The sequence below is a fragment of the Polypterus senegalus genome, chromosome 13 (assembly GCF_016835505.1).
Source record: "Polypterus senegalus isolate Bchr_013 chromosome 13, ASM1683550v1, whole genome shotgun sequence".
Classification (NCBI taxonomy): Eukaryota; Metazoa; Chordata; class Cladistia; order Polypteriformes; family Polypteridae; genus Polypterus; species Polypterus senegalus.
Genome location: NC_053166.1, coordinates 161,489,214 through 161,516,248, shown reverse-complemented (window position 1 = coordinate 161,516,248; position 27,035 = coordinate 161,489,214). Strand labels below are relative to the sequence as shown.

The following is a 27,035-nucleotide window of genomic DNA, read 5'->3' as shown; positions in this document are numbered from 1 at the left end:
TGGGCGTTTGTCATACAGCACCCTGCCAAGTCTCGCGGGCATCTGAATGTATGGAATGGCCACAAAGAAATCCTCCTCACAAAATGCTTCAGCCAACGAGTTGTGGGGGTCCCAGTTCAGCACTTGTGGGGTCCCAGTTCAGCACAGGGTGTACTTAAACACCCCCCAAAAAAAAAAAAAAAAACAGAGCAGTTTAGTGCAACGGGGCGACACACAAAAAAAAAAAAATAAAACTGGGAGTCGCACCCCTGGACTCTCTCGTATGCTGAGATGGAGGAGAAGCTGATCAGAGCTCATCGATTATTTAATATCGACACACAATCAGTTCTCTCCGTTTATAATCCAACTTTATATTAAAACTAGTAGTGAAAAAACAATACAAAAATCAACAACAAAAAAGTCAGAATTGGTACTGAGAGGAATTTCTGTTGGTAGCTTTGGGCCTCCTGATGTTGAAGATTTTTGGTTTTGCTATCAGGGGTGAGAATGGAGCTGTGATCTCTTTGGCAAAAATGTAAAAAGTTGGCAAGGTATCTGTGGCCAAGCAGAAGGTGGGCATGTCAAACGTTGGCACCGTATCTGATGGTGTTCAGCTCTGACGGGAGAGCCCCCCCTCCGCATAGCCATGATGGCTCTGCCAATCAGCAGCTGCCCACTAAAACACACGGAGCTCGGATCTCTCGCCCAAAAACGTCAAACGTTACTCCTTGGCAATCTGGTGAACTCCAGGCCTCGAGTGCCGCAGTGGCTGCAGGTTTTCATTCTCACCATCTTCTTAATTAGTGACCAGTTTTTGCTGCCGATTAGTTCTTTTAATTAACTTCTCTCAGATCCCTTAGTTGTTTCTTTTTCTTTAATTCACAGCCAAACAATAAGGAGACACAAAACAAGCCACCTTACGACCAGCGCCCCTGTGCCCATCGCACAATATCTGAAATTAAAGGGAGGTGACGGTCTCAGTCAGGTTGATCTCTCAGGTCACCAAAACATTTTGACATTGGTGCTGTGACAGAGCGAGAGCAGCAACAAGCCATGGAATGAAATAACGGCTTTAATTAACAGCAACAATCGGCTTCTTGTTAAGAAAGTGACTGCTTGGAGTTTGAAGCCCCAGTTTAGCTGGTCATCTGTTGGCTCGGCTCACATCTCATGTCTGCTTGGCTGCCATTTAATGAAGAAAGGAATCAATTCGGAGGACTGAACTCTTCTAACAGGGCTATTGAAGTGATGGGGGGGAAAGTGAATTAGCAGTAAAAACTGATTAGGAAAAGAGAATGAAAACCAGCAGCCACCGCGGCCCTCCAGGCCCAGAGTTCACCACCCTGCTTTAGATGATAATGTGTGCTGAACAAACAGGTGCGCTCCAACACATGGCGACAGGCAGAGTGACTCGAACAGAGGCTGGCGCGTGAGTGTGGAGGGCCACGCCGTCTCTCTCTCTCAGATCCACGCGAATAAATCAGCGCCACAACCGAACTATGATACTTGGCACAATGAGAGAACCGGAATGTTCAAGCAAATTCTAGAAAAACAAACGCGATCTAAATCCGTCAAGTAGTTCTCTCGTAGTGACAAGTCAAGTAAAGCGACGCCTTTTATTGGCTAACGAGAAAGATTACAATAGGAGAGCTTTGGAGGCAACGCAGGCCCCTTGTGATGTGATGTGATGTGATGTGTGAATACGTGTTGATTACACGCTGCCTGAAGTCGGTTAGCCAATAAAGGGCATCATTTGACTGGACTTGTCACTGCATTCAGAATGGCTACCACGGTACAACACCCTGGCACTGTGGTACTCTTGTGAAAAGCAGACAGACGGATGTGGGATTTTATATACAGTATATACACATACACTGCTCACAAAAATGAAAGGAACACTTTAAAGAAACACATCAGATACATCAGATCTCAATATGAAGTTGGATATCTATACAAATAACGACAGGGCAATGTCTTAGGAACAAAAGGATGCCAAGTCTTTTTATGGAAATCAAAGTTTTCTGCCTACAGAGGGCTCAATTGTGTAGAGACCCTAAAATCAGAGTGAAATGAAGATGTGGCAGGCTAGTCCATTTTTTCAAAAACTTCATTTCTGCTACTCAAAATGCTTTTCAGTATCTTGTGTGGCCCCTCACGAGCTTGTATGCATGCTTGACAACGTCGGGCATGCTCCTAATGAGACGACGGATGGTGTCTTGTGGCATTTCCTCCCAGATCTGTATGAGGGCATCCCTGAGCTGTTGTACAGTCTGAGGAGCAACCTGGGGGCGCCTAATGGACCGAAACATAATGTCCTACAGATATCCTGTTGGGTTTAAGTCAGGGGATCGTGAAGGCCATTCAATTGTTTCAACTCCTTCATCCTCCAGGTACTGCCTGCATACTCTTGCCAGATGAGGCTGGGCATTGTCGTGCATTAGGAGGAAACCAGGACCTACTGCACCAGCGTAGGGTCTGACAATGGGTTCAAGGATTTCATCCTGATACCTAATGGCAGTCAAGATGCTGTTGTCTAGCCTGTAGAGGTCTGTGTGACCCTCCATGGATATGCCTCCCCAGACCATCACTGACCCACCACCAAACTGCTCATGCTGAATGATGTTACAGGCAGCATAATGTTCTCCATGGCTTCTCCAGACCCTTTCACTTCTGTCACGTGCTCAGGGTGAACCTGCTCTCATCTGTAAAAAGCACAGGGCACCAGTGGTGCATCTGCCAATTCTGGTATTCTATGGCGAATGCCAATCGAGCTGCATGCTGCTGGGCAGTGAGCTAGGGCCCATTAGAGGACATGGGGCCCTTGGGTCACCCTCATGAAGTCTTTCTGGTTGTTTGGTCAGAGACATTCACACCAGTGGCCTGCTGGAGGTCATTTTGTAGGGCTCTGGCAGTGCTCATCCTGTTCTCCTTGCCCAAAGGAGCAGATACTGGTCCTGCTGATGGGTTATGGACCTTCTATGGCCCTCTCCAGCTCTCCTAGAGTAACCGCTTGTCTCCTAGAATCTCCTCCATGCCCTTGAGACTGTGCAGGGAGACACAGCAAACCTTCTGGCAATGACACGTATTGATGTGCCATCCTGGAGAAGTTGGACTACCTGTGCCACCTCTGTAGGGTCCAGGTATCGCCTCATGCTACCAGTAGTGACACTGACTGTAGCCAAATGCAAAACTAGTGAAGAAACAGTCAGAAAAGATGAGGAGGGAAAAATGTCAGTGGCCTCCACCTGTTAAACCATTCATTCCTGTTTTGGGGTCATCTCATTGTTGCCCCTCTAGTGCATCTGTTGTTAATTTCATTAACACCACAGCAGCTGAAACTGATTAACAACCCCCTCTGCTACTTAACTGACCAGATTAACATCCCATAAGTTTCATTGACTTGATGCTATACTCTGATTAAAAAGTGTTCCTTTAATTCTTTTGAGCAGTATATATATATATAGTGAGAGAGAGACTAGCCGTCCCCCACGGCTCCACCCGTGTAGAAGTAAAACTGGACAGCGAGGGGGTCCCGCCTGGCCCCTCCCCCCTTCGGCCCACAGCCCCCCCTCTTGGATTAGCGTAAATAAATTGGTACCACAAGTGAACTATGAGAGAAGTCGCAAAATCAACCGGAATGTTCAAGAAAATGATAGAAAAAAGGCGATCAAAATCAGTCAAGTAGTTCCTTCATGAAAAGCGGACAGACAGACAGACAGATGTTAGAATTTATATCTATCTATCTGTACTGTATATATATATATATATTCATTTATAGAGATGATATTTTTGCACATAAGGAAGTCGAAAACTGGTGGAACAGCAGCCAAACTTTGATTGGTGCCACTTTGAATGAACAGGGCGTTAGCCTCCCATCACACCAAACGTGAGCCCCCTGCCCAGGATGTTGGTAATCCAGCAGCTCTTTACAGGAACCCTTTGCTGCCAGTCATGTCTTGCTGGTGTTGTGCCAACATGAAAAGCTGGCACCTGACCTCTCACTTCAAACCAAACTCTGAATTTGACTGCTTTAAAGAGCATGCTGGGGTTTTTTTTTCTCGCTGTGCCCGTTAAAGAGGCGCCATCCTCAGCGGTACTTCGCAACACACATATGTTTAATACATGTTTGACACTTTTCTTACATAACATGGGGGGGAAGCCGGGACAGAATTTTACAGCAAACGTTATTTCTTAAAACATGTTGTTCTTTGTAGACTGGGACATCAAGCCATGGGTTTGCAGGTAACGCGCCTCCTCCCGTTTCCATTAAAGCACAAGGCGGGTATCGGACATGACAGCAGTAAGGAATGCAGGAGATCAAAGCTTCAATGGCCGTCTTCTCGCTCCGGGGTCGCAAATTCAAGGCTGGGTTTTGGTTTTGATCCATTAAGGTTCTCAAGGGTGACGCAAGCAAAGGAACTTGCATTGCACGACTTTTATGGTCCCATCATCTCACCCCAAGGGAACAAGTCCAAGAGCAAAGCCAAGCTGAAAGATGCCACGGAGGATGGGGTAAGTGATGCCAAACAGCCCAGTGGCGCCCGTACCTGCTGTGCACACACCGCCACGGTAAAGACCTGGCAGCACATGTCACGTGGCCCCACCGACGGTCACCTCCTGCCACAAATACTAGGAACTCCTTCCTTCCTTCTCCACCCAGGTATGTGCCATACAGATGCTATGTACAGATGGAAAGAGGTGCCATCTCAGGATCGAACAAGTAAATGAGAACGCATGAGACCTTTACAAGGAGGCCACATCTCCAGTCACTCGGCTGGGCTGCGGCTTCTCCAGAGGGCTGGGAAAGGAAGTTGGAACAAGTCAAGTCATTCACAGTATCTCTGGAGCCCGACCTTGGCTTCATTCTTGGAGGTAAGACACCTGCCACACGATGATGTGGCTTCTCTCTGCCTTTGACAGGATGGGCTTTACTGGCTGCTCTTCGGAGGATCCTTCCTCAGTCTCGTCATCCTCACCGTCACCTGGAATGACACCAGTTAGGTTTGTGACAAATATGCAGCAATGCTCTACCTCAGGACCACCACACCACCCCGGTTGTCATTGGGCCCACATCGTCACCTCCAGTCACTGCCTGAATGCCTCATTAAACCTGCAGAGCTCACCACTGCCACCTTCTGTTCAGCCAGGGCACTGCTCCAGCCTTCAGTGCCACTCTACAGGGCCTGGCAAAACGATTCAAGCCCATGGAAGGCTTCACATTTTATTGTTACACAAAGTTGACATTCTGTGGGCGACTCTTTAACGTCAAAGTGAAAACAAATCTCTGCAAAGTGGTCCAAATTCACAAAACATCTGACGTGCTGCAGGTTTTCACTTCACCTGATGTCTTAATTCAAACGCATGTGCGCCTGAGGACCACCTTGTCAGCTCTCTTCAGGTATGCGGTACCACCCCAGAGCGAGAGGGGGCGCCGTCACACCCCGCCTTGTTTCTGTCCTCTGCCGTTCTGAGAAGATGCCCACAGAAACCGCCCCTTCTGGCCCGGAGCATATCAGAGGGTGGCGTCTGACTTGTGACCCCAACTCCGACTCACAGCCCAATGTTTTGTGTTGTGGCGCCCCCGTGTGCCCACTCTCTATATAACTATAAACCAGGTGGTCCGGCTGGCACCCCAACCATCTTTAGGACTCTGCCAATCGCTGTGTTCCGTTATGTTAGTTTCAGTTTCCTCGCCTGTTATTATTCAGAACGACTGAGTTTTAAGCCTGCGGTGGGCTGGCGCCCTTCCCGGGGTTTGTTCCTACCTTGCGCCCTGTGCTGGCTGGGATTGGCTCCAGCAGACCCCCGTGACCCTGCTGTGTAAGGATATAGCGGGTTGGACGATGACTGACAGACTTGCTGCCTTTTGGTTTTAATCGTAAATTGTATTGGATTTCCGTTTCCAGTTTTCTTCACCAGCCTCGGCTAATAACGAAATACAGAAAACCAGCTGACTGCGCTCCAGGGACGATGGTGATCGCGGAGTGTCCATGTTAATAAGTAAATGAGGGAGAGAAGGGGAGGATCGTGTGGTGGAAATGTGTTGTGGTCCACGAAACCCACAGATGAGGACCCTCTCAGAAGACGAGGCTCAAGGATTTGTGAAAGCACAACATGTGAGAGTCGTAACCGGCAGCTAAGGAGGATAACCGGCTGGAAAGAAAACCTGCAGGACTGCGAGCGAAGCCCCCGGCTGAGTGAAAACCTCCAAAGGGGGTGACGAGCTTTTCACAGGCACAGAGAAATGAACCATCAAGTGAGAAGATCAGAAGTAACGCGTGGGCGACAAACAAGTCGGCGCTCAGTTTACAGAAACAGTCGGCCACCTTGGCATTTTGCCCGTGGCAGGTGCTTTCATACTGAAGTCCGTGGCCGTCCCACCCACCCACACACACACACAGAGACCCCACTAGCAGCCTTGCTCAGCACCATCTCCGGCTCGTTTCCTACTGTCCTGCTCTTCACTGCCCCCCCCCGCTCCCCTCTTGTCAGCTGTTTTATTGTCCCCAGCGTTGTCATTTCAGACGTAACCCTAACCCGTTTCACTCCCACCTTGTCCACTTGTCTTGATTGTCCGACCATCCAATTGACCCACCGGCTCTCCCAGTGCCAGTGCCAGGGGTGCAAACTGGGGGCCCGAGATGTCACCAGGACATGCGTGCAGACGGGTTTTGACGCCTAGGAATCTTTTTTACTATAAAATGAATGAAGTAGAGAGTGGGGGGCCGAAACACAAATCTTGTGGACTCCTTCAAAACAGCGTTTAGGTCCCCTAGCCAGAGAGCCGCCCACCTCGCTCGTCTCTGTCTTCTCACCTTCATCCATCTGGGGGTCTTACTATTTCCCCTCCGCCCAGTTCCCGGCCCCCCTCGGTTACCACGTTTCCTTCTTATCCCTTCCTGTAAGCCCTCGTCTTCACCACATCGCTGGCCTCCCAGAAGCTCTACTCACCGATGCGGAAGTCGATGTACCCCTCGCCACCGCTCAGCACGAGGACCTTCTGCACGTGCTGCGTCTCCTCCTCGCTGGGCGCCGTGCTGTTGGGGTTCTCCGACGGGCTGTCCAGAACGCTGCCATTCAGGGTGGCAAGAACGTTACCTGTAGTGAGGCAGAGAGGAGGAGGCTCAGTAGGCCGCTGCCCGCACATCATCAGCAGATGTGAAGCAGCTGGCGGTGCCCAGTATGCCAAGTGTTTGTGATGTCATAATGGTAGAGCGCACCACAAACAGCTGTGGCCGTGGGCAGCCTCTCAAGGCAATGCAAGGAGGCCCTCGTGGATCATGGAGATCATGGAGTGTCCAACGAGAGAAGACATTTTATAAGGATTGTGGTCAGCAACGCAGGAGCCCCCCAGGAACTCACCCCTCTCCCTCCACATCACAATGCCAATTTACGTCAACCTCAGAGGTTCTCAGGCGAGTGGCATGACAATGAGCTCCACTGCTTCATTTCTCTTATTGCCAAACTTAGCAAACTGATTGTGAAACTGAGGAAGAAAAATCCCAGGAAGTCGAATGTGGTGAAGAAATGCCAAGACATGATGCCCCAAACCAGCATATTGTCACTGGTTATAGGAGAACCCATTAAATGCCAAGCCCTGCACCCCTTACTCTAACCCAGAAGCGGACAGCTCTCTTACCTGGCACAGACACAAAGAACTTCACAGCGTCGCGGTGCCCGTGGAAGCAGAGCTGGGCTTGAGCCATGGAGCAGTACGGGATGAAGCTGCCATCAGAGGCCTCGGAGTTTTCGTCGGCGTACACGTGAATGACTCCTCCAGACGGCCCACCTTCCGAGGATGTTGGGGATATTTTAGTAGCTAGAAAACCCAAAGGTAATTAGTATCGAGTCGTTTAGTAACGCAAAGCAGACATCACCGACTTTATTAGGCCAAATGCCACTTCCTTCATTTGGGCAGCCAGCCCTGAAAGTCAAAGCCACCCTGATGAAGCCACAGGGCCATGTCAAGGGTGAGCAGAGGACCAGGATGGGACTGGTGTTGGGTGGGTGATGAGGTGACAAAGCAGCTGCCCAACTGTCAATGACACCATCTGGTCAGAGTCGGTCTGTCCATTAGATGACACAGGTGGTCACCATTTATGACAGTTAAGGGGCACGCACTGCGGACACCGAGGGACAGGACATCAAATCATGATAATAATGAGTGGGCACCGTTAATGAAAGTAAACACGAGGGGGAGAAGGTCATCGAACTCTGATAATACTGACTGGGCACCGATGCCCGCTCAATGGCGTTTATAAAAGTGTGCACACTGCATACACCTATGGGTGGCACGCACTTCTTAATGTCCCTGATCTATGCGCAAATGAGCGCCATTTGTACAACTGATGGGGCTCGCACTCCAGACACCAAGGGGGACCCACAGGGCATGAGAGTCTCATAATGCCAACTACCTGCTATGGACAACGAGTGGCGATGTCTGCCAAGCCCACTTAGGGTTCTACACGGGCTTCGACTGCCGCTGCTTCAGGTGTGCCAATGCTAGCAGCTTCGTCATCAAGACCGCCGCTTAATTAGCATTAGCCACACCCTCTCTATTTACCACTGGCCACTCCCCCCTCTCGCTGTCCTACTTAAATAGAAACTGTGACACTCTAAGCCAGCGATGGGCCTCGAATCAACAAAATGAAAGGCCCGGGAGATAAACAGAGTCCAAACAAGCAGAAGGACGAAACTGAAAGTGCACTCCAAAAATCGAAGTCCAGATAACAGAAGAAAGGAATTTAAATAGCAGGTGACAAAAGAGAGGATTTTTCACGCAGGCATTTTAAGGTTTACATCTGTCAATCTCGGATATCGAAGAAACGTCCAAATATGGTCGTGTTGATGACGTCACATGTGTCGTGCTTCTTGGAGAATGCTGGGAGTTGATCGCCATGGGAACACCAGAAGGTCATGAAACAAACAAAAGATGGTGTTGTGGCGTAACGGGACTAATCTGTTATCACCCTCAAGTGGGAAGCGAATGTTCCTCTTAGAATCCTTGACCCTAAAAACACCCCAGACAGACGTGCACTCTGTGCACATGTGGTCAAGGAAACCCACAAAACTGTAACAAACAGGGCTGGCACAGGGAGCCCCCCAAAGTGCAAGGCCTCCCCTTTGAGATGGTCCTGTGGCTTCACATCAAAGCAAACACATTCTGACCTGGTGCCACAAGCAAGTAGAAAGGGGTGGGCTACAGCTGGCACCAAGTCACCCCCAGAAAGTCCTTAGTCACACTCGCTACGTGTCAGGGTGCTGCAGACAGCTTTCAAAGACCTCTACAGGGCGCCAAGCCCTCAGTGATGCTGCTTGTGCCACGTGGCGCTATACACCAAGCTTTATGCTACGTGGCGCTACACACTTGACATGAATTACATGAACGGTTAAATACTACAAGTTGCCCACAATGATCTCCAATGGAGCTTTTAACTATACACACTCATTCCATCCATCCATCCCATCATTTTCCCGACTCACACCCAAATCTTTCTGGCCACATCTGATGCTAAATCTTGAGTGGACAGCGAGTGGGGCTCTCGTGGTGCTTTTCAAAATGTCAAGACCCTGAGACGCCCCTCCATCTTCCCCAACAGAGATGACAAGAGAACCACGAGGACAGGAAAACGTGAACTTACCCCTCAGGCCCAGGGGATTCCTCCGGGGTAACACTATAGCTACAGGAGAGTGGAGGAAGGGGGAAAAGGGTTAAAAGGGAGGAAAATGAGAAGACCCTCACATCACAGCACAGCAAACAAAAACTCACACCGAGTTTCAAAACAAGCCCCCCTTCCTTTTGGACTTCTGACTTGAACCCCAAGGCGGCTGAGCTTCATGTTTTCAAACTCCTCAGGATTACGAATGGTTCTGAGAGCAGCTTCAGGGTCCGGGGGTAGGGGGTGCTAATATGGAATGAATATTTAAATAACTACCGGGTGACCCCCGCTCTGGGGGTCTGCACCTCTCTGTGGTTTTTTAAGATTAACGAGTTTAGTTCTGTAGCTCCGTGTTGAGAGTTTGAAGGAACATCTGAATCCAACGTTCAAACTCCTTCGAGCTCGTCTCCTGTCATTTAACTGAGGGTCAGCATTACAGAACAGGCCACTTGTTAGGTGGGCACCTTCTCAAAATGGGAACAAATCTCTGACCTGCGCCATGTAAGCCTTCATAGACAGAATAAACAAGTCGCACTCTTAGAAATGGCAGCGGGCACCACGTTGGGCTGCATGACTTGTTTTTGTCCGATTTTTCCTTGAGGAAGATCCCACCGGACCGCGGGTTGTTTTTGCGACATTGTGTTTTCAGTTGTTTTGTTAGTTGTGGTAATTCTACTTCAAAGACCCCTGATATTTTATATGGTGGTCCACAAGGCTCTATCCGGGGTCCGCTGCTCTTTTCGACTTACATGCTTCTGTTAGGTAAGATTATCTCGGGGCACAACGTGAGCGACCACAGCTCTGCTGACGACACACAGCCGTACTTATCAATAGCGCCTGATGACCCCGACTCTCTCGATTCACTGACCCTAATGTCTTACTTGTGTCTCTGAATGGATGAGAAGTCATTTTATCAAACTAAATAAAGAGAAAACTGACATTTTAGTGATTGGCAATAGTGGAGCTAATGAGGTTATGAGAAATAAACTTAATGCATTAGGATTACAAGTCAAGACGGAGGTAAAGAATTTAGAGGTAACTATTGACTGTGACCTGAAGTTTAAATCCCATATTCATCAGACCACTAGGACAGCATTTTGTCACTTAAGAAACATAACTAAAGTTAGTCCTCTTATATCACTTAAAGATGCTGAGAAATGAGTTCACGCGTTTGTGTTCAGTCGACTAGATTACTGTAACGCACTCCTCTCAGGACCACCAAAAAAAAGACATCAATCAGTGACAACCAGTGCAGAATGGAGCTGCTGGAATCTGAACTGGGAAAAGAAAATCCGAGCGCATCACCCCAGTCTGAGCGTCACTACACTGGTCACCTGTGTCTTTCAGAATGGACTTTAAAATCCTGCTGGTGGTTCACAAAGCCTTCAATAATCCGCTCCATCTTATATCTCGAAGTGTCTGACATCTTATACTCCAAATCGTAACCTTAGATCTTCAAATGAGGATCTGCTTAGAATTCCAAGAGCGAAACTTAAAAGAAGTGGTGAGGCGGGCGGGCCTTCTGCTGTTTGGCACCTCAAATCTGAAACGGCGGACCGATAGGAATTCACCAGGCTGATACGGTGGAGCTCTTTAATAAACTGCTGAAAACTCATTACTTTAACATGACTTTCTGATAACTTCATTTAGTTTAATCCTGATGCTCTGTTTATTCAATTAATACTAATTATTAATTACTATTCATGGTGGCTCCATAATCCAAACTGACTCCTACTCTCTCTTCTGTGATTTGTGACCTGCACCACCACCACCTGATCAAAGCACCGTGATGTCCCTCCATTGATGGATTAAAGGCCAGAAGTAACGTGACCGTCATCACCAAGTCCTTCCATGAGAACCCTGAATCTCAACAGGACTGATTGAGATCATTGATGTCAGGTAGAAGGGGCTGGGTGGTCTCGTGGCCTTGGACCCCCTGCAGATTTAATTTTTTCTCCAGCTGTCTGGAGTTTTTTTGTTTTTTCTGTCCTCCCTGGCCATCGGACCACCTTACTCTTATTCTATGTTAGTGTTCTCTGATTTTAATTCTTACTTTCTTTTTTCTCTTTCTTCATCATGTAAAGCACTTTCAGCTCATTATTTGTATGAAAATGTGCGACAGAAATAAATGTTGTGGCTCTTTAGACGTTTCCCTTTGTGTCCTTGAGTCATTTTTGCATCCATTTAAGTTTTTTCTTTAGCCATTTATCCAATCCTGGTGTTGGAATGATGAAAACATGTTTGGTTCAAATTATGAATATTTATTTCTCATAGCTGGCACTTTTTTTTTTTAAAAAGGTTTGACTTCCTCAACTCTAACGCCTTAACCCATGTACACCTGGAACTTTTAACAAACACTATCACATACTTGGGGTCTTTACAGACCCAGAATAAATTTATATTTCAATCAAGCCACAAATTGCCGTAACTGTCCAAACGTTTATTGAAACTTCTTCCCTGAACACATTACCTTTTTTAAACTAATTTTAAATACTCCATTACTTTTAATTTATAATATTTATGTATAATTACACAATGAGAGTTTCTGCTACTCAGACCACTATTAACATGTTTGAGATCATTGGCTCCTGGCACACTCCGCAGTGATCAGCTGTTTTGCAGTCCAGTGCCCCTGGCCATTCAGTATGTGGCACCTTTGTGTGTTTTTTGTCCACTTTGGCTTCAGGTGACGAGGCCTGTGCTGCTTCACTGCTGCCTCAGTGTCCTGCCCCTCTCACTTTCAACTCGGCTCCTTTACAATTTCCTACCCAGAAGACTCAGGATCAGATGGCATCAGAAGTGTCGCTCTGCACTGCCCTGCCGTACTCTGTTGTTCATCGTTTGTCTCTTGCTGACTCATCGTCTGCCATCAACAACAGGGACTCTTTCAATGGCTTCCTATGCTGGTAAGTGCCAGCTGCGTTTCTTTCCTTATCTCTCTAAACTCAGAAATAGCTAAATAATGAGCGCTGTGACAGAAACACGCTGTAGTCAAAGCCAAAACGAGAGGCAAAACTTCAATGTCAAATTTTTAAGCACAAGTCGAGAATCAGAAAAGGCTTTTTGGGCTTTCAGAAGAAGGTGACAATGACATAATATTTACTGCATGTAGCGCTTTTGTCACTGCTCAAGGACACCAAAGAGCATCTGAACAACTTACATGATGATGATGATGATGATGAACATGGAAACCACTGGGTGTTTCATTAGGACGACAGGTACGCCATCTCATCCAGAGACAGGATTCACAACCCAGTGATGGAGAGTCAAGAGCTGGCATTGGGTTTTTATTTTATTTGCTCAAGGCTGGCATATGTGCCGTTTATGGACAGATTTCATTGTCTTACTTTTTATTGGGGGTCCCTCATTGTGACCAGCTTCAGTAGCATTAAAGGACACACAATTAGGCATAAAGCACGGAGTGTAAAACCTGCCAGTCCCAACTCACACAGATCTTCTTCAGGCTATTGTGGTCATCTCTGACCTCGAGACCACCAAGACAACTAAAACATGAGGACCCCTGCGACCCAGAGCAAAAAGCCAAGGCGGGGTGGGGATCGCAGCCATACTTACTTTTAGTCAGTGGGATTGAAATGACGACTCCATTTCCAGTGCCAACCCACAGTCGGTTTCCAGCTATGAGGAGTGCGGTGATCCGTACGAAGGAGAAGCCCAGTTTTCCGGTGCCTGTCAATCCAACAGAGATAGAGCGTAAGAAATGACACAAACCAGAGGAGAGGAGACCACTCACACTTTTCTACTCGTATCTGCTCAGCTAACATCTCATCCAGAAATGTGTTAAAAGTCATCAGGGTCTGCACTCCGACTACATAACTGAAGAGGAGCTTCCTGGTATCTGTCTTAAATACTTTATGTCAAGGGGCACAAACTAGGAGGGCAGCCTCATGAAGGTGGATTTGACAAGTGTCACGAGGCAAATGATATTTTCAGGACCACTTAACGTCACAAAATTCAAGGACAGTTTTTATCCTTAGATCATCTCTTATCTTGTGAAGCCCCTTTCCCTGGTGAGGGCAGCGGTGGCAGCAGGCCAAGCCGGTCAGACCAGACCTTCCCTATCCCCACCCAGCTACAGATTCCAGCTCTTCCTGGGGAATTCCCAGGTACTACCCAAGCCAGCCAAAAAATATAATCCCTCCAAATTGTCCAAGGTCTGCCACAGGGTCTCTGCAAAGCGGTACGTACACAGAGCATCTCCAGGAGAAGCCGCACAGGTGCCATCCTTACGGTATGAACAAGCCACCTCAACTGGCTCCCTTCTATCTATCAATGGAGCAACGACTCCACTCTGAGGCTCTCCTGAATCTCTGAGCTTCCTACCCTAACATGGAGTTTCAGCCCACGGGCCCTGCAAGGAAACCTCAAGTCTGCTGCTTGAGCTCGTGATCTCATTTCTTTGGTCGTTACCCACGGCTCATGACCACAGGAGCGAGAGTTTTGTCTTTAGACTGAGCACCTGCTTCACCACCATGGATCGGTACAACGCAAGCAGTACATCTGCCGCCACTCCAGTCCACTTGTCGACCCTCACATGCTCTTCTTCCATCTTAGATACTTGAACTCCTCCACTAAGGGAGCCTGCAACCTCACCTCACTCTTATCTGAGAGAGAACCACCTCAGACGTGAAGGTGAAGCTCCTCATCCTCTCCTGCTTCTCAATCAACAGCAATCACTTGAGAGTGTGATGAAGGTTACAAGAGGACATCATCTGCACCCCCTAACTGGACATCCTCACGTCCTGGGCTGGGCTTTGATATTCTGTCTGTGAAAGCCACCAACAGGAGTGGAGTGGTAACAAGACAACAGACACATTCCCACCGCAGGAACTTTTACCAGGAACCAAGGACTTCTTAGAAACTCATTTGTAGAATTCCTACTGCAGGACCTCAGGACATCTGTGGTTCCTGGTACTTTTTGTAGCTCCTACTGAAGGGTATTTTTCTATTGTGGGTGGGGCTTGGGCGATGAATTGTGCTGATTGGTTGACCACAAGCACTGGCGCCATCTTACGAATCTGTTAGTAGTTTGGACTTATCGGTGCACCGCAGTTCACACCCAATCACCCTTCGTAGCTGCCTTCCTTGGGCGCGGTGCCATGGGGTCCTCTGTGAACTCCTGAACGCTCCTCACTTCACACCACATCTCTCTTCTTTGCACGTCAGATATTTTGCATAAAAGTTACACTTCCTGGGTGGCACGGTGGCGCAGTGGGTAACACTGCTGCCTCACAATTAGGAGACCCAGGTTCGCTTCCTGGGTCCTCCCTGCGTAGAGTTTGCATGTTCTCCCCGTGTGGAGACATGCAGGTTAGGTGCATTGGCGATCCTAAATTATCCTTGGTGTGTGTGCCCTGCAGTGGGCTGGCGCCCTGCCCGTGGTTTGTTTCCTGCCTTGCGCCCTGTGTTGGCTGGGATTGGCTCCAGCAGACCCCCATAACCCTGTAGTTAGAATATAGCGGGTTTGATAATGGATGGATGGATGGTCACACTTCCTGTTGTGCGGTGGGATTGCACAGGGTCTACTCCTCGGTTCCTGTAAACAAAGTTCCTGCAGTGGGAAAACGCCTGTACTGTTGATGGAGTCCGACACCCACAGTGAACAAAGTTGACTTAACAACAAGTATTCGCCATTCAAACCACAAATGATCAGCACGTGAGAGCAGCCCTGGTACCCCATATTCCTGCAGCACCTCCCAAAACACACACTGTGGGACTCGGCCATAAGCTTTCACCAAATCTACGAAACACGTAGACCCACCAGCAACTGCGCCAGGGAGAAGAGCTGCCACCACGTGAGGCCTCAACCAGCTTAAGACCACAGCAGCCGCTTCCACAACTGGGGTCTTGAAGAGACTCCATTCAGACTCAATGTCCCCGACCTCACTCTGCTCACAACAGAAGATCTCTGGGAGGCAGGAGTTGAACTTGTCCCAAACAGAAGTCCCCCACCCTGAAGGCCTCTGCCCCTCGCTTTGATTCCAACTCATTACCAAGAGGTGGTCAGTTGACAGCTCGGCCCTTCTCTTCGCCCGAGTGCCCAAAACGTTCGGCCTCGGGTCACATGACCCAACTACACAATCTATCTTCATGAAGTCCTCGGGTCATAAGGTTACTCAGCAACTGAAAACTGAACGGCCGTTTCCACTGTCTGTCACCTGATGTGGCGGTGTACTCGCTGTCAGTTGTGGCTCTTTTACTCGTTCTGCTAGTCTGGGGGTGAATTGTACTGTGGACACATAAAGGTCTTGGCTTGACTCAGTGTCCACACAAGAGACAAAAATGGAAGACAGCGAAGAGTCCAAAATGAGCAACAATCAGGGTGGACTGACGAACTTTGGGAAGCTTCGACACATAAATGGTTGACAGGACTTATGGCTGGCGTCAGGAATACAGAGACAGCGCTCAAAGCGGTCACCTCTGGCTGCCAGGAGCCACTGCAAAGCCATCTTTTTGCAAGGATGTCGCCAGTTTAGCCCCCTGCAGTCATTCTGGACGTTGCCTTAAGTATCACAGCAGTGGCATGCAGACATTCAACACCACATGTAGGAATGCAATACTAAAGATCACACATTTGCACCAGGGCATCAAAACCTTTTAAAAGGTTTGTGAATTTCCCCTTGGGATTAATAAAGTATCTATCTATCTATCTAAAATGTCTTTTTCTTCCCATGACTGGACCGCTTCTTCTTTTCCAGCTGATTATTCGTATGTGGCTCACTACCTGACCCTCAGCATGACGTTTGAGGACCCCAAGTCAGCTACGGGGGCCATAGCTCACCTAGCATTTTGCTGACATATGGTTCAATGTCCACATCCTGCAGGTGCTGGTGTGTCAGCGCGTGGTACAGCCGTAGAGTCGAGTCCAGACGGATAGACACCCACACTCCATCTCCAATCCATGCCAACTGGCGCACCTGGCTCTCTCGTCTTGGGTGGGCATCAAAGGATTTCTGCAAAGGGGCAGCCAAGACAGAAGCCGGTGAAATCACAGATGGTCACTTTTCAGTTAAGTGGCTGTTTTTGTTAGTCACAGGGTTACTTGGTGTGCATAAAAAAAGGAAAACGAATGGCTGCCCAAATGTAACTTGGGTAGCGATAAATCAAAAACAAGCAGTGTAACAGTACTAATGAAACCCTGGACGGATCTGCACTGCACGTTACTCACACTCACACACGTTCTTTACCACAATACGGTCCGCTAGGCCACGTCATGTCACCACTGGTGACATCTCTTAAGACCACCGGACTCACAATCAGCATCCTTCACCTGTTCCAGACATTAGGCAACGCTACCTCAATCTGCATGGTCTTTGGCTGGATAACATGGATCTTGTTCCTGTAGCCGCACCAGATCTTGTCATGTACCACAGCCACACAGCGGACAGAGTGATGCGGACGGCCAAGGTCCATTAGATGGTAGTTGCTCAGGTCCCACTGTCCATCTACAAACAGAGTTACACAGACATCAGACTCAAGTATCTTAGTTTCCCGGCCACTTTGTCTTTCTTATTCTAACCCAATCTCTCCTATGTGACACCTCTTAAAAGTATTTGGGAATAATCGGCACTGTTTTAAATACACGTGACAAGCTCCTCCACAGGAGGCCTAGACAACTTGTTGGTCATCTGCAAGCTGAATGCACAAGATACCACTGGCCACATGCCATCCACGAAGAGCCAGGTGCTTACTTACCTTCAGCTCGGTGGAATATGGCTAAAGTCCCATCTGCTAAGGCAACCAGCACTCTCCCCTTCACATGCCTGAAAAATACAACAAGGCCTTTCAGTGAACATTAGAACGTTTGAAAGATCTGGACAAGAGCAGGCCATTCAGCCTGCCAATGCCGCTCATGGAGTTTAGATTTGAAGGCCCCTAAAGTCCTCCTGTCCACCCCACTACTTGGTCATTTATTCCATGCGTCTGTGGTTCTCTGTGCAAAGAAAAACCTAAAATCTGTGTGAGATTCACCTGAACAAGTTTTCAGTTGTGCCCCCCGTGTTCCTGCCCATCTCATTTTAAACCAACAGCTGGGATCATAATTTTAAAAACCTCAGTCATGACGCCTCTTTGTCTCCATCTGTCGGTCAGTCTCTTCTCGTAACTCCTGAAACATTTCTCTGGACTTTCTCTTGTGCTGCTTTACTTTTTTGTAGCCTGGAGACCCAAACTGCATGCAGTACTCCATATTAGGCCCTGTATTCTAAGATGTGGTCAGGACTTACGAAAAAAGGTCAAACACCGGGCGGCAGCCAGCACGGGCAACAAAACCACGACACTGGGCAAAATTCAAAGTCAAACGTTTTGCGAACGAGATTGTAACCAAAATTACATTAGAAGATTAGATTTTTTTTAGCACAAAGGGACGTAAGAGTTTATCTGTGAACTCGGACAATGAAGTGCGGTGTCATGTGACCTTTCAGTCTGGCACAAATTAGCAGATTGTAGCCCTGCCCACCAACAACAAAGTGTCCCTAAGTGACAGAAAGACAAAATGGCAGCAGAAACACTTTAGTTTAAAATTACAAGATTACAAAAGTTGGCGCTGAAACTTCAATTCTAATAAGAAAAACAGATTCTCTGACCTCATAAACTGTGTGAAGATAGACATTCACACCCAGAAGAGGAGCACAAAACGATCACACTAACCCTTCCATAACAGCAGGTAAGTAATTGATACAGTCATATGAAAATGTTTGGAGCCCCTCTCAGCCTGCATAATAATTGACTTTCAACTAAAAAGATGACAGTGGTGTGTCTTTCATTTCCTAGGAGTACTGCGGTGTTTTCCGAACAAAGATTTTTAGTGACGCAGTATTTAGTCGTATGAAATTAAATCAAATGTGAAATCCTGGCTGTGCACATATATGGGTCCCCTTGTCATTGTGCTGATTTGAATGCCTGTCACTGCTCAATGCTGATCACTTGGTTGGATGAGCTCGTTAAGCCTTGAACTTCATAGACCGGAGTGTCCAATCACGAGTGGTCAAAGGTATTTAAGGTGGTCAATTACAAGTTGTGCTTCCTTCCCTTTGACTCTCCTCTGAAGAGTGACAGACAGCATGGGATCCTCAAAGTAACTCTGAAAAGATCTGAAAACAAAGATTGTTGAGTCTCCTGGTTTAGGGGAAGGCGACAAAAAGTCATCTCAGAGGTTTAAACTGTCAGTGTCAACTGTAAGGAATGGAATCAGGAAATGGAAGGCCACAGGCACAGTTGCTGTTAACCAACTCAGGTCTGGGAGGTCAAGAAAAATACAGGAGCGGCTTATGGAGAGACAGGATTGTGAGAATGGTGACAGACAACCACAGATCACCTCCAAAGACCTGCAAGAACATCTCGCTGCAGATGGTGTGTCTGTACATCGTTCTACAATTCAGCGCAATCTGTATGGCAGGGTGATGAGAGAGAAGCCCGTTCTGCACTCACGTCACAAACAGAGTCGCTTGTTGTATGCCAATGCTCATTTAGACAAGCCAGGTTCATTTTGGAACAAAGTGCTTTGGACTGATGAGACACAAATGGAGTTATTTGGTTAGAACAAAAAGCGCTTTGCATGGCGGAAGAAGAACACCGCATTCCAAGAAAAACACCTGCTACCTCCTGTCAAATGTGGTGGAGGTCCCATCATGCTGTGGGGCTGTGTGGACAGTTCAGGGACTGGGGCCCTTGTTAAAGTCGAGATTCGGATGAATTCAACCCAGTATCAACCAGTTCTTCAGGATGATGTTCAAGCATCAGTCACAAAGTTGAAGTTACTTAAGCAGGGGTTGGATATTCCAGCAAGACAATGACCCAAAACACAGTTGGAAATCTACAAAGGCATTCATGCAGAGGGAGAAGTCCAATGTTCTGGAATGGCCGTCACAGTCCCCTGACTTGAATATCATCGGAAATCTATGGGATGATTTGAAGCAGGCTGTCCATCAAATTGAACTGAACTAGAGAGATTTTGTATGAAGAATGGTCAGAAATACCTCCATCCAGAATCCAGACACTCATCACAGGCTATAGGAGGACAGCGTCTGGAGGCTCAACTAAGTATTGATGTCATCTCTCTGTCCACATTTATGCACCTGTCTAATTTTATTATGATGCATATTTTCTGTTAATCCAATAAACGTAATGTCACTGATGAAATCCTACTGTGTCCATAAGGCATGTCGTGTATTAAAAGGAAGTTGCTACTTTGAAAGCTCAGCCAATGAGAAACAAAAATCCAAAGAATTAAGAGGGGTTCCCAGACCTTTTCATATGACTATCTATTTCTGGGTGGAATATTCATTTAAGTGTCATATAAATCTCATGGAATAAACTGACAAAACCCTGGAAGATTCTGCTGTGTGTATTTCTCATGCAGCGGTCTCCACAAGAGGGCAAATGCTAGAAGCCCACCTCTGAATCTCTCTTGGATTTAATGCAACTGTTGTGTTGCTTATTGCCATCGTCAAGTGCCATATGTGACAGCGTTCAATGCCAAATTAGACACTGACTGACTGGCTGGCTGGACAAACACCCTAAGGATAAAAAAAAACAGATTCCCTATTGCAATGCGCCAGCTAAACCACGTGGCCATGTAGTATAAATAAAGTTCACGTCTGGCTATCGAGCGTCACTGCGGGCACAGACCTCTTAGGGGTCTCTAAAGGGAACGTCAGCCCCCCTACATCAGCAGGTCTGTGTTTTGTGGGGTTCATCACTATGTCTGCACTCGAGGCAACATTAACGTGACTTCAAAACACAAAGCAAGACAACTCACACAAGGCTGAGAACGGAGTCCTTAAGTTTAATGGAATGCAGGCATTTCTTCCAGTTGGACACGGCAGAGTGGACGTAGAGCCTGAAACCAAAGAGAAAAGACAAAAGAATGAGGCAGAGTCTCCCAGAATGTTCTCAGCAATCACAAACAGGATTAATGGCACTGATCATAATGTTATGTGGGTAGACGGCTATGCTCAAGGGTCTCCTGCCGCCAGTGACACCCTCTTTACCCATGCTGCTCGGCACTGCGTATGTAAATTTGCTTCAAACACGGAACAATGAAAACGGCAGACTTGCTTTAGGCGATGAAAGTTCTGGGCAGGCCTAACAAATACAGTCCTCTAAATGAGAGAAGGCGTAGCAGCCTGGATAGAACACATCACTGAGAGCCCCCCTTAGCGTCTCCCACCTTACAGCAGAGACTGACAATCATGTAAGACGAGCAGTCATGGGCAGCTCTTCTCTGCCATGTTCCAGTCCAGGGTTTCGAGGACAACATGTCATTATGAGAAGCTGCTATCCGGTGGTCTTCAATATCATTTTAATAGCTGCTTGTGCCAATTCTTTTGCAGAGAACGATAAAGTGAATTCTTACATCTGAGAATATTGGCTGATGCCCACCACAGATGCCCAGCACTCCCTTCCCTTTTGTGAACAACAGTGGAATAGGACTGGTATGCTGAAGATGTCAGGACCAACACAACCATCTGCTGATAATGAATTCACTCACCCACTTAACCACTTAAGTCCAATGGGTGAATTTAAAAGTTCTAGGCATCGATGCTCTCAAATATAATCTTCACAGTTCACGGACGAGCTGAATTTACTGAACCTGATCCAAATACCAGGCTATTCAAAATGAAAGAGCAGATTTCAAACAAACTGTAGAAGACAGAAACACATTCGGCACATCACTGGAGACAGGAAAGTTCAAAGTTTGGTCCTGTGGCCCATGAGGTTGCACGCACTCAACATGGTGCCCCGCTTCATTTCCTCTTGGAGGTCCAGCGTTGCATGAACGACACCATTTCATTTGTCTATGGCCTCCCAGATCTCCAGACCTTACACCCACTGCGATTTTTACCTATGGGGGTACATTAAAGAAAGAATGTTTGTTCCAACTATGCCCGCTAATCTTCAAGAAGCTGTGAATTCAGTAACTAGGGACCAGTTGACTGGTGTGTGCCAAGAAATGGTCTACCGTTTTAATGTTTGAGTGCTCATCAAGGACCACAGGACCAAACTTTGAACGTTCCTCTATCTAGTGATGTGCCGAATGTGTTTCTGTCTTCTACAGTTTGATTGAAATCCATTTTTGAAATCTGCTCCTTCACTTTGAATAGCCCAACATCTAGAAAAGAGCTTTGCCTCTTCTTCCTGTTCCCAGAGTTCCATATGAAGTGTGTCATTGTTTTCAAAACTAAGTTGTTAAGTCAGGGATCCAGCGAGAGCGGTCATCTCCTACACCAAAATAGAAAATGAACATAGGAGCAGCACCTTGTTCAACCCAAACCAACAAAAACAGGGTGAGATAAACCACCAAATACGGCCATTCAGGGAAACAAGAAGACAAACACTTCACCTTTTTATACAACAAGGCAATCACACCATTAAAAAGTCACCTCCAAGCAATCACACCTCACCCAGCACAACTGCAGTCACAAAAGATGACACCTGGGAAGGGAGATCAGCATCTCTGTGCACCAAACCAGAGCCGATCTCCCCACAAGAATACAAGAAGTAACATACGAGGGGTAAAAGGCAGAACCTCCACCAAGTGACAGGGTTGGCGACACTTACCAGCCATTCTGGGCTCCCAGCCACATGGTGGGGGCAGCACTTGTAACAGGGCTTGGCTCATCTCCTTCCTCCTGGTCCTCAGAACAAGTTGTTTTGGCATCTTCCTTAGAATTGTCCTTCTCCCTGCAGAAACACACAGCCTACTGAGGTACGTCATGATCACGTCCGCTGCACTCTACAGTTGCGGGGCTGAACACTGAAAGTGACAAACCTCTCAATTGGCCATATGTAACCATACCCCCCTTCAGGTAAAATCACAAGAAGAATGTCCTGTATTCATATTATTGACCCCATTCAAGTTTAATTTCATTCATTTCCCACCTCTTATCCAAAACCATGTTGCGGGGGCAACAGTCTTGGCAGTGAGGCCTACCTGTCCCTTTCCACAACCACTCTTGACAACTCATACTATGGAATCCCAAGGAGTTTCCTGGCCATCTTGGACATATAATCCTCCCAGTGTGTCCTGGGCCTACCCCGTGGCTTCCTCCCAGCTGGTTGTGCTCATAAAACCTCCACAGGCAGGTGTCCAGGAGGCATCCACCTCACTTGGCTCAGTCTTGATGTGGAGGGTCAGCGGCTCCACTCCGTGCTTCTGTGTCTGTGCTTTTCACTCTGTCTCGAAGATGGAGTCCAGCTACCCTGCAGAGGACGCTCATCTGGGCTGCACGTACCCACACTCTCATTCTTTCAGTCATTACCCCAAAGCTCATGACCATAAGTGAGGGTAGGGATGTAGATGGACTGGTGAATCGAGAGCTTCGCCTTCTTGACCAATATGGATTGGTATAGTAACCACATAACTGCACTCGACGCTCCGATCTGTGCATCGATCTCACCGTCCCTTTAATTTCATATGAAGTGTGAACGGTGACAAGGCCGCATTTGCGATTACGCCCACTGTAAGGAATTCCTCGTTATAACTTGCATGAAATGCCAAATGCACACTAACAAATCACAGGAATTTCAGCACCCTGATAACTGCTTATCTTGCCATCAGTCTGACAAAAAATAAATAAAACAAAGGTTTTCACGGAAGCTTTCATTGTCGGGTGGAACACAACAGTCAGGTGGAACAGAGACTATAAAACGTAAAAGGAACACAGCAGTCTGCTGCAGTAACTCCCTTAAATTAATTTAGCTGGCGTTTATAAAAATGAGTTTTTCTGACTCTGGAATTGTGTGGTTTTGCATGATTTTGGTTTCAGAGGAAGTACAGTTATCTGTTATGGCATTGCCAGGGGGTTCATCCCTGGCTCAAGTTTCTTATCACGAGTATCGCCCGATTTTATTTATTATTTTGTATTACTGCATTATACGGGTGGCACGGTGACGCAGTGGGTAGTGCTGCTGCCTCACAGTAAGGAGACCCAGTTTCACTTCCCAGGTCCTCCCTGTGTGGAGTTTGCATGTTCTCCTCATGTCTGCGTTGGTTTCCTCCCACAGTCCAAAGACATGCAGGTGTGGTGCATTGGCGATCCTAAATTGTGCTTGGTGTGTGTGTGTGTGTGGTTGGTGCCCTGCCCGGGGTTTGTTTCCTGCCTTGCGCCCTGTGTTGGCTGGGATTGGCACTAGCAGACCCCTGTGACACTGTAGTTAGGATGTAGCAGGTTGGATGATGGATGGATGAATGGATGCACTATGCTGATAGGTTCCAACTTCTGCACAATCCTCCTCAGAATAAACAAGTTTAAAAATGTATTATGGTCTGTATTTAACAACTGTTTATCTTGAATTCCTGATCTTCTTTCTGTTGAGCCTATGGGGGTCGGACCCCTGACATTGCAGCTATGGGACCATCCCAGGTCTCTATAAGGTGTTTGTGAAAACTCAGGTTTGTTCAGATCTCCTTTGTTTTTTTTTGAATTTTGCTCCCTTCTTTCTCTTTGAATTTGTTTGCCTCCACATTTACTTCTTTGGGTGATCATCTTGATTCCCCATTTTTTGTTCTTTGGAAATATTTTTGTAATAAAAATAAGACGTCGCTTGAAGAGAACAGAAGAGACGGCCACAAAAAATGTCACAGCAGACGTTAGTTAAGTGGTTATGTAAACCACTGCTGTTTAACTGGCATATTTTTGTAAGCTCACACAATTCTGACATGTCACTAATAGTATGTCACCCCTGAGCTCCAGTCTGCTGCATTCGCTACAAAACCTGAAGGACATTTAGTACTAAAGGAGCTGCACTCTCCCCCACCGATGGCCATAATACGTATGGTAAAGGCCTTTGTGACAAACCAGAGTAGCTGATATTTTAGTCACATGATAGAACAATGGGCAGGAAAGAAACCAGCACTTTGAACTGTTCTGCTGCAGAGAGCGCAAATCTTTCTTCTTCCTGTTGAATTTTGAACCTCTTGAATTTCTGAAATTGTGGATCTGCTGGTCGAGTTGTATTGGGGTATTTTAAGTGAATTCATCTGAGAAAAGCCTGCAGAAACTCCCCACTTTCACATTCATTGCATGCATAGGGTACCTGTGATTTTCTCCATCGCCCGCCTGGGACGCAGCAGGGTCGGTGAAGACGTGCTCTGTAAATGGCCCGGGTCTGGCAGCCGTATTCCCTGTTTCACCAAACGTTGGCTCAGGCACTTCCGTGGCTTCGGTCGCCTCCTCGGCTGATTGGGACTGGTTGATTTGGTTGATTTTTCCATTGCTCATGGGAGGCACACCTGCAGACACAACTGGTAAGTGAAAGATCTCCAAGTCCATCTCCTCTACCGAATGGCACCGTGTAGGATGCACCACTTTGTTCTCCACACTTAAGCCGGGCCTAATACTCACCCTGTCCCTTGTCCAGAATGGGAGTGTCTGTACGAGATGAACAGTTGCTACGCACTACACTGCAGCGCGTGGCACAGCCCACGAGGGTGATTCCAGCCAGGACACCTTCCATGCCACTGGTCTCCTCTGAGGTCCCTTCACTTGGCTCCAGAAAGATCTCACCGGCTGGATAGTCGCTCTCACTGGCAGCTGTTAAGGCCGCATAAACACAAGCTTTAGAAACTCAAAGAAGAAGACAAAAAAGCAAAAAACACATCACGCCTGGCACAGTTCAGATGCCCTATCAATATTATCTCAATGGGATATTCCAAAAATATCTAGTGCAGTGGCCATAAATAGAGGCACATTTCAAACATGTAACTAAACCCCTGGTGCCATTTTTCTTCATGCATCAACTTGTTCGTGACAGAGGCCAACACCTCCAGCTCCCGGACCACTGCCTGTTCTCTGGCAATGTAGGCTGGATGGTAGAGAGAAGTCTATTGAGACACTCCTTCACCCACATGCCCTGTTCACACACCTGGCACACTGGAGATGCAGAGTACGTGGGCATTGCAGACGTTGAATTGGTCTACCAACGAGCCAGGCTGATTGGCATCAATGATGACGACTTTGCTGGCTGCCTGGGTGCTGGTTATGATCCACACACGGCTAGAAAGGGAGTCCTTTACCTACAGGGGGTGAAAAACAGGAAATGTGAGGAGCACAAAGCACACGTCTTCAAAGATACTGAGAGACTAATCTAACAGAATCATCTGCGGCTGACCACTTCGTCATTATGGCCAAGTGATTTGACTAAACACGTATAATGAGCACACAATTCAAATTTGTTTTTTCTACCTCCGGGGAAGAAAGACAGGAGCACTCGGCCTCCTCGGGGTGCACCTCCTGTCAGCATTACCTTTTTCTTCTCTGGTGAACTATAGTTGCTCTCTTTCTCCTCTGCATCGCCTTCAGCATTCAGTGGGTCAGAACTGCTGGCAGATGACTTAATGCCATTCAGGGGACTGTCTTCAGGATGTCTCCAGCCAGCCAGATCCACACCTGCAGCACACCACAGCTATAAAATAAAAGAAAGAGATTAACAAGAGACCATCGTATGCATCCCATTCAGACAATAACCAAACAACACGCACAGGTTCTTGTCTTATAGTTTTGGAAGGCAGGTAGGTCTCTATGGAAGACTTGGGGTCTTTGAAAACTTTCAATTCATGTTTTCTTCTGTTTCCTCATTATTAAGGTCTTTACCTCGTTGACATAAGGATTTCAAAAAGTCAGCATAAATCGTGACTCATAAATTAGTTTCAGTCTCCTTAGTTAAGCTGCATGTATTTAAACGATTCTCATGTCATCCATTAGTGTATTAGGGTACGATCAAAGTGGAGCAGATGGTATTATTTATCTGAACTTTCAGAAATCATTTGGTGAGGTGCCACATGAGAGGTTGGGCATCAAGTTAAAAGAAGTGGGAGTTCAGGGTGATGTCTGTAGATGGGTGCAGAACTGGCTCAGACACAGGAATCAGAGGGTGATGGTGTGAGGAACCTCCTCAGAACTGGGTGATGTTAAGACTGGTGACCAGCAGGGGCCGCTGCTATTTTTAATATGTATATATAAATGACTTAGATAGGAATATAAGTGACAAGCTGGTTAAGTTTTTAAATGATACCAAAATAAGTGGATTAGCAGATAATTTGGAGTCTGTTATATCATCACAGAAGGACTTGGATAGCAGACAGGCTTGGGCAGATTTGTGGCAGATGAAATTTAATTTCAATAAATGTAAAGAATTACACATAGGAAGTAAAAATGTTAGGTTTGAATACACAACGGGCGGTCAGAAAATCGAGAGTCCACCTTATGAGAAGGACTTAGAATGACAGAAACTTGGAATAAGCGACCAAGTAGTGTGGTAGCTCCCGTCTCGCTTGTTCTAATGTTCTAATCTCTGCTGTGTGTTGTCAACTGGCCACAGCTCAATGACAATGTTAATGGACGTACACTGTCAGGCTTCATTTCTGTTAATCAGTTT

At 47.1% G+C, this 27,035-nt stretch overlaps 1 protein-coding gene across 14 annotated transcripts in view; it reads right to left on the bottom strand.

The window, feature by feature from the left end:
* Positions 1-4,073: 4,073 nt before the first annotated feature.
* Positions 4,074-27,035, bottom strand: part of mapk8ip3 (mitogen-activated protein kinase 8 interacting protein 3) — an 86,905-nt gene continuing 63,943 nt past the window's right edge. For all 14 annotated transcript variants that reach the window (XM_039776183.1, XM_039776184.1, XM_039776181.1 and 11 more), the window contains 14 exons: positions 25,905-26,063; positions 25,524-25,674; positions 25,004-25,192; positions 24,696-24,891; positions 22,218-22,340; positions 20,416-20,496; positions 17,352-17,419; positions 16,953-17,101; positions 16,438-16,609; positions 13,212-13,325; positions 9,621-9,659; positions 7,619-7,798; positions 6,931-7,077; positions 4,074-4,961 (listed from right to left, as the gene is read on the bottom strand). In XM_039776183.1, coding sequence (XP_039632117.1) covers positions 4,840-4,961; positions 6,931-7,077; positions 7,619-7,798; positions 9,621-9,659; positions 13,212-13,325; positions 16,438-16,609; positions 16,953-17,101; positions 17,352-17,419; positions 20,416-20,496; positions 22,218-22,340; positions 24,696-24,891; positions 25,004-25,192; positions 25,524-25,674; positions 25,905-26,063 — 1,890 coding nt within the window. In that variant the 3' untranslated portion in view covers positions 4,074-4,839. The remainder of the gene's footprint in view (positions 4,962-6,930; positions 7,078-7,618; positions 7,799-9,620; positions 9,660-13,211; positions 13,326-16,437; positions 16,610-16,952; positions 17,102-17,351; positions 17,420-20,415; positions 20,497-22,217; positions 22,341-24,695; positions 24,892-25,003; positions 25,193-25,523; positions 25,675-25,904; positions 26,064-27,035) is intronic.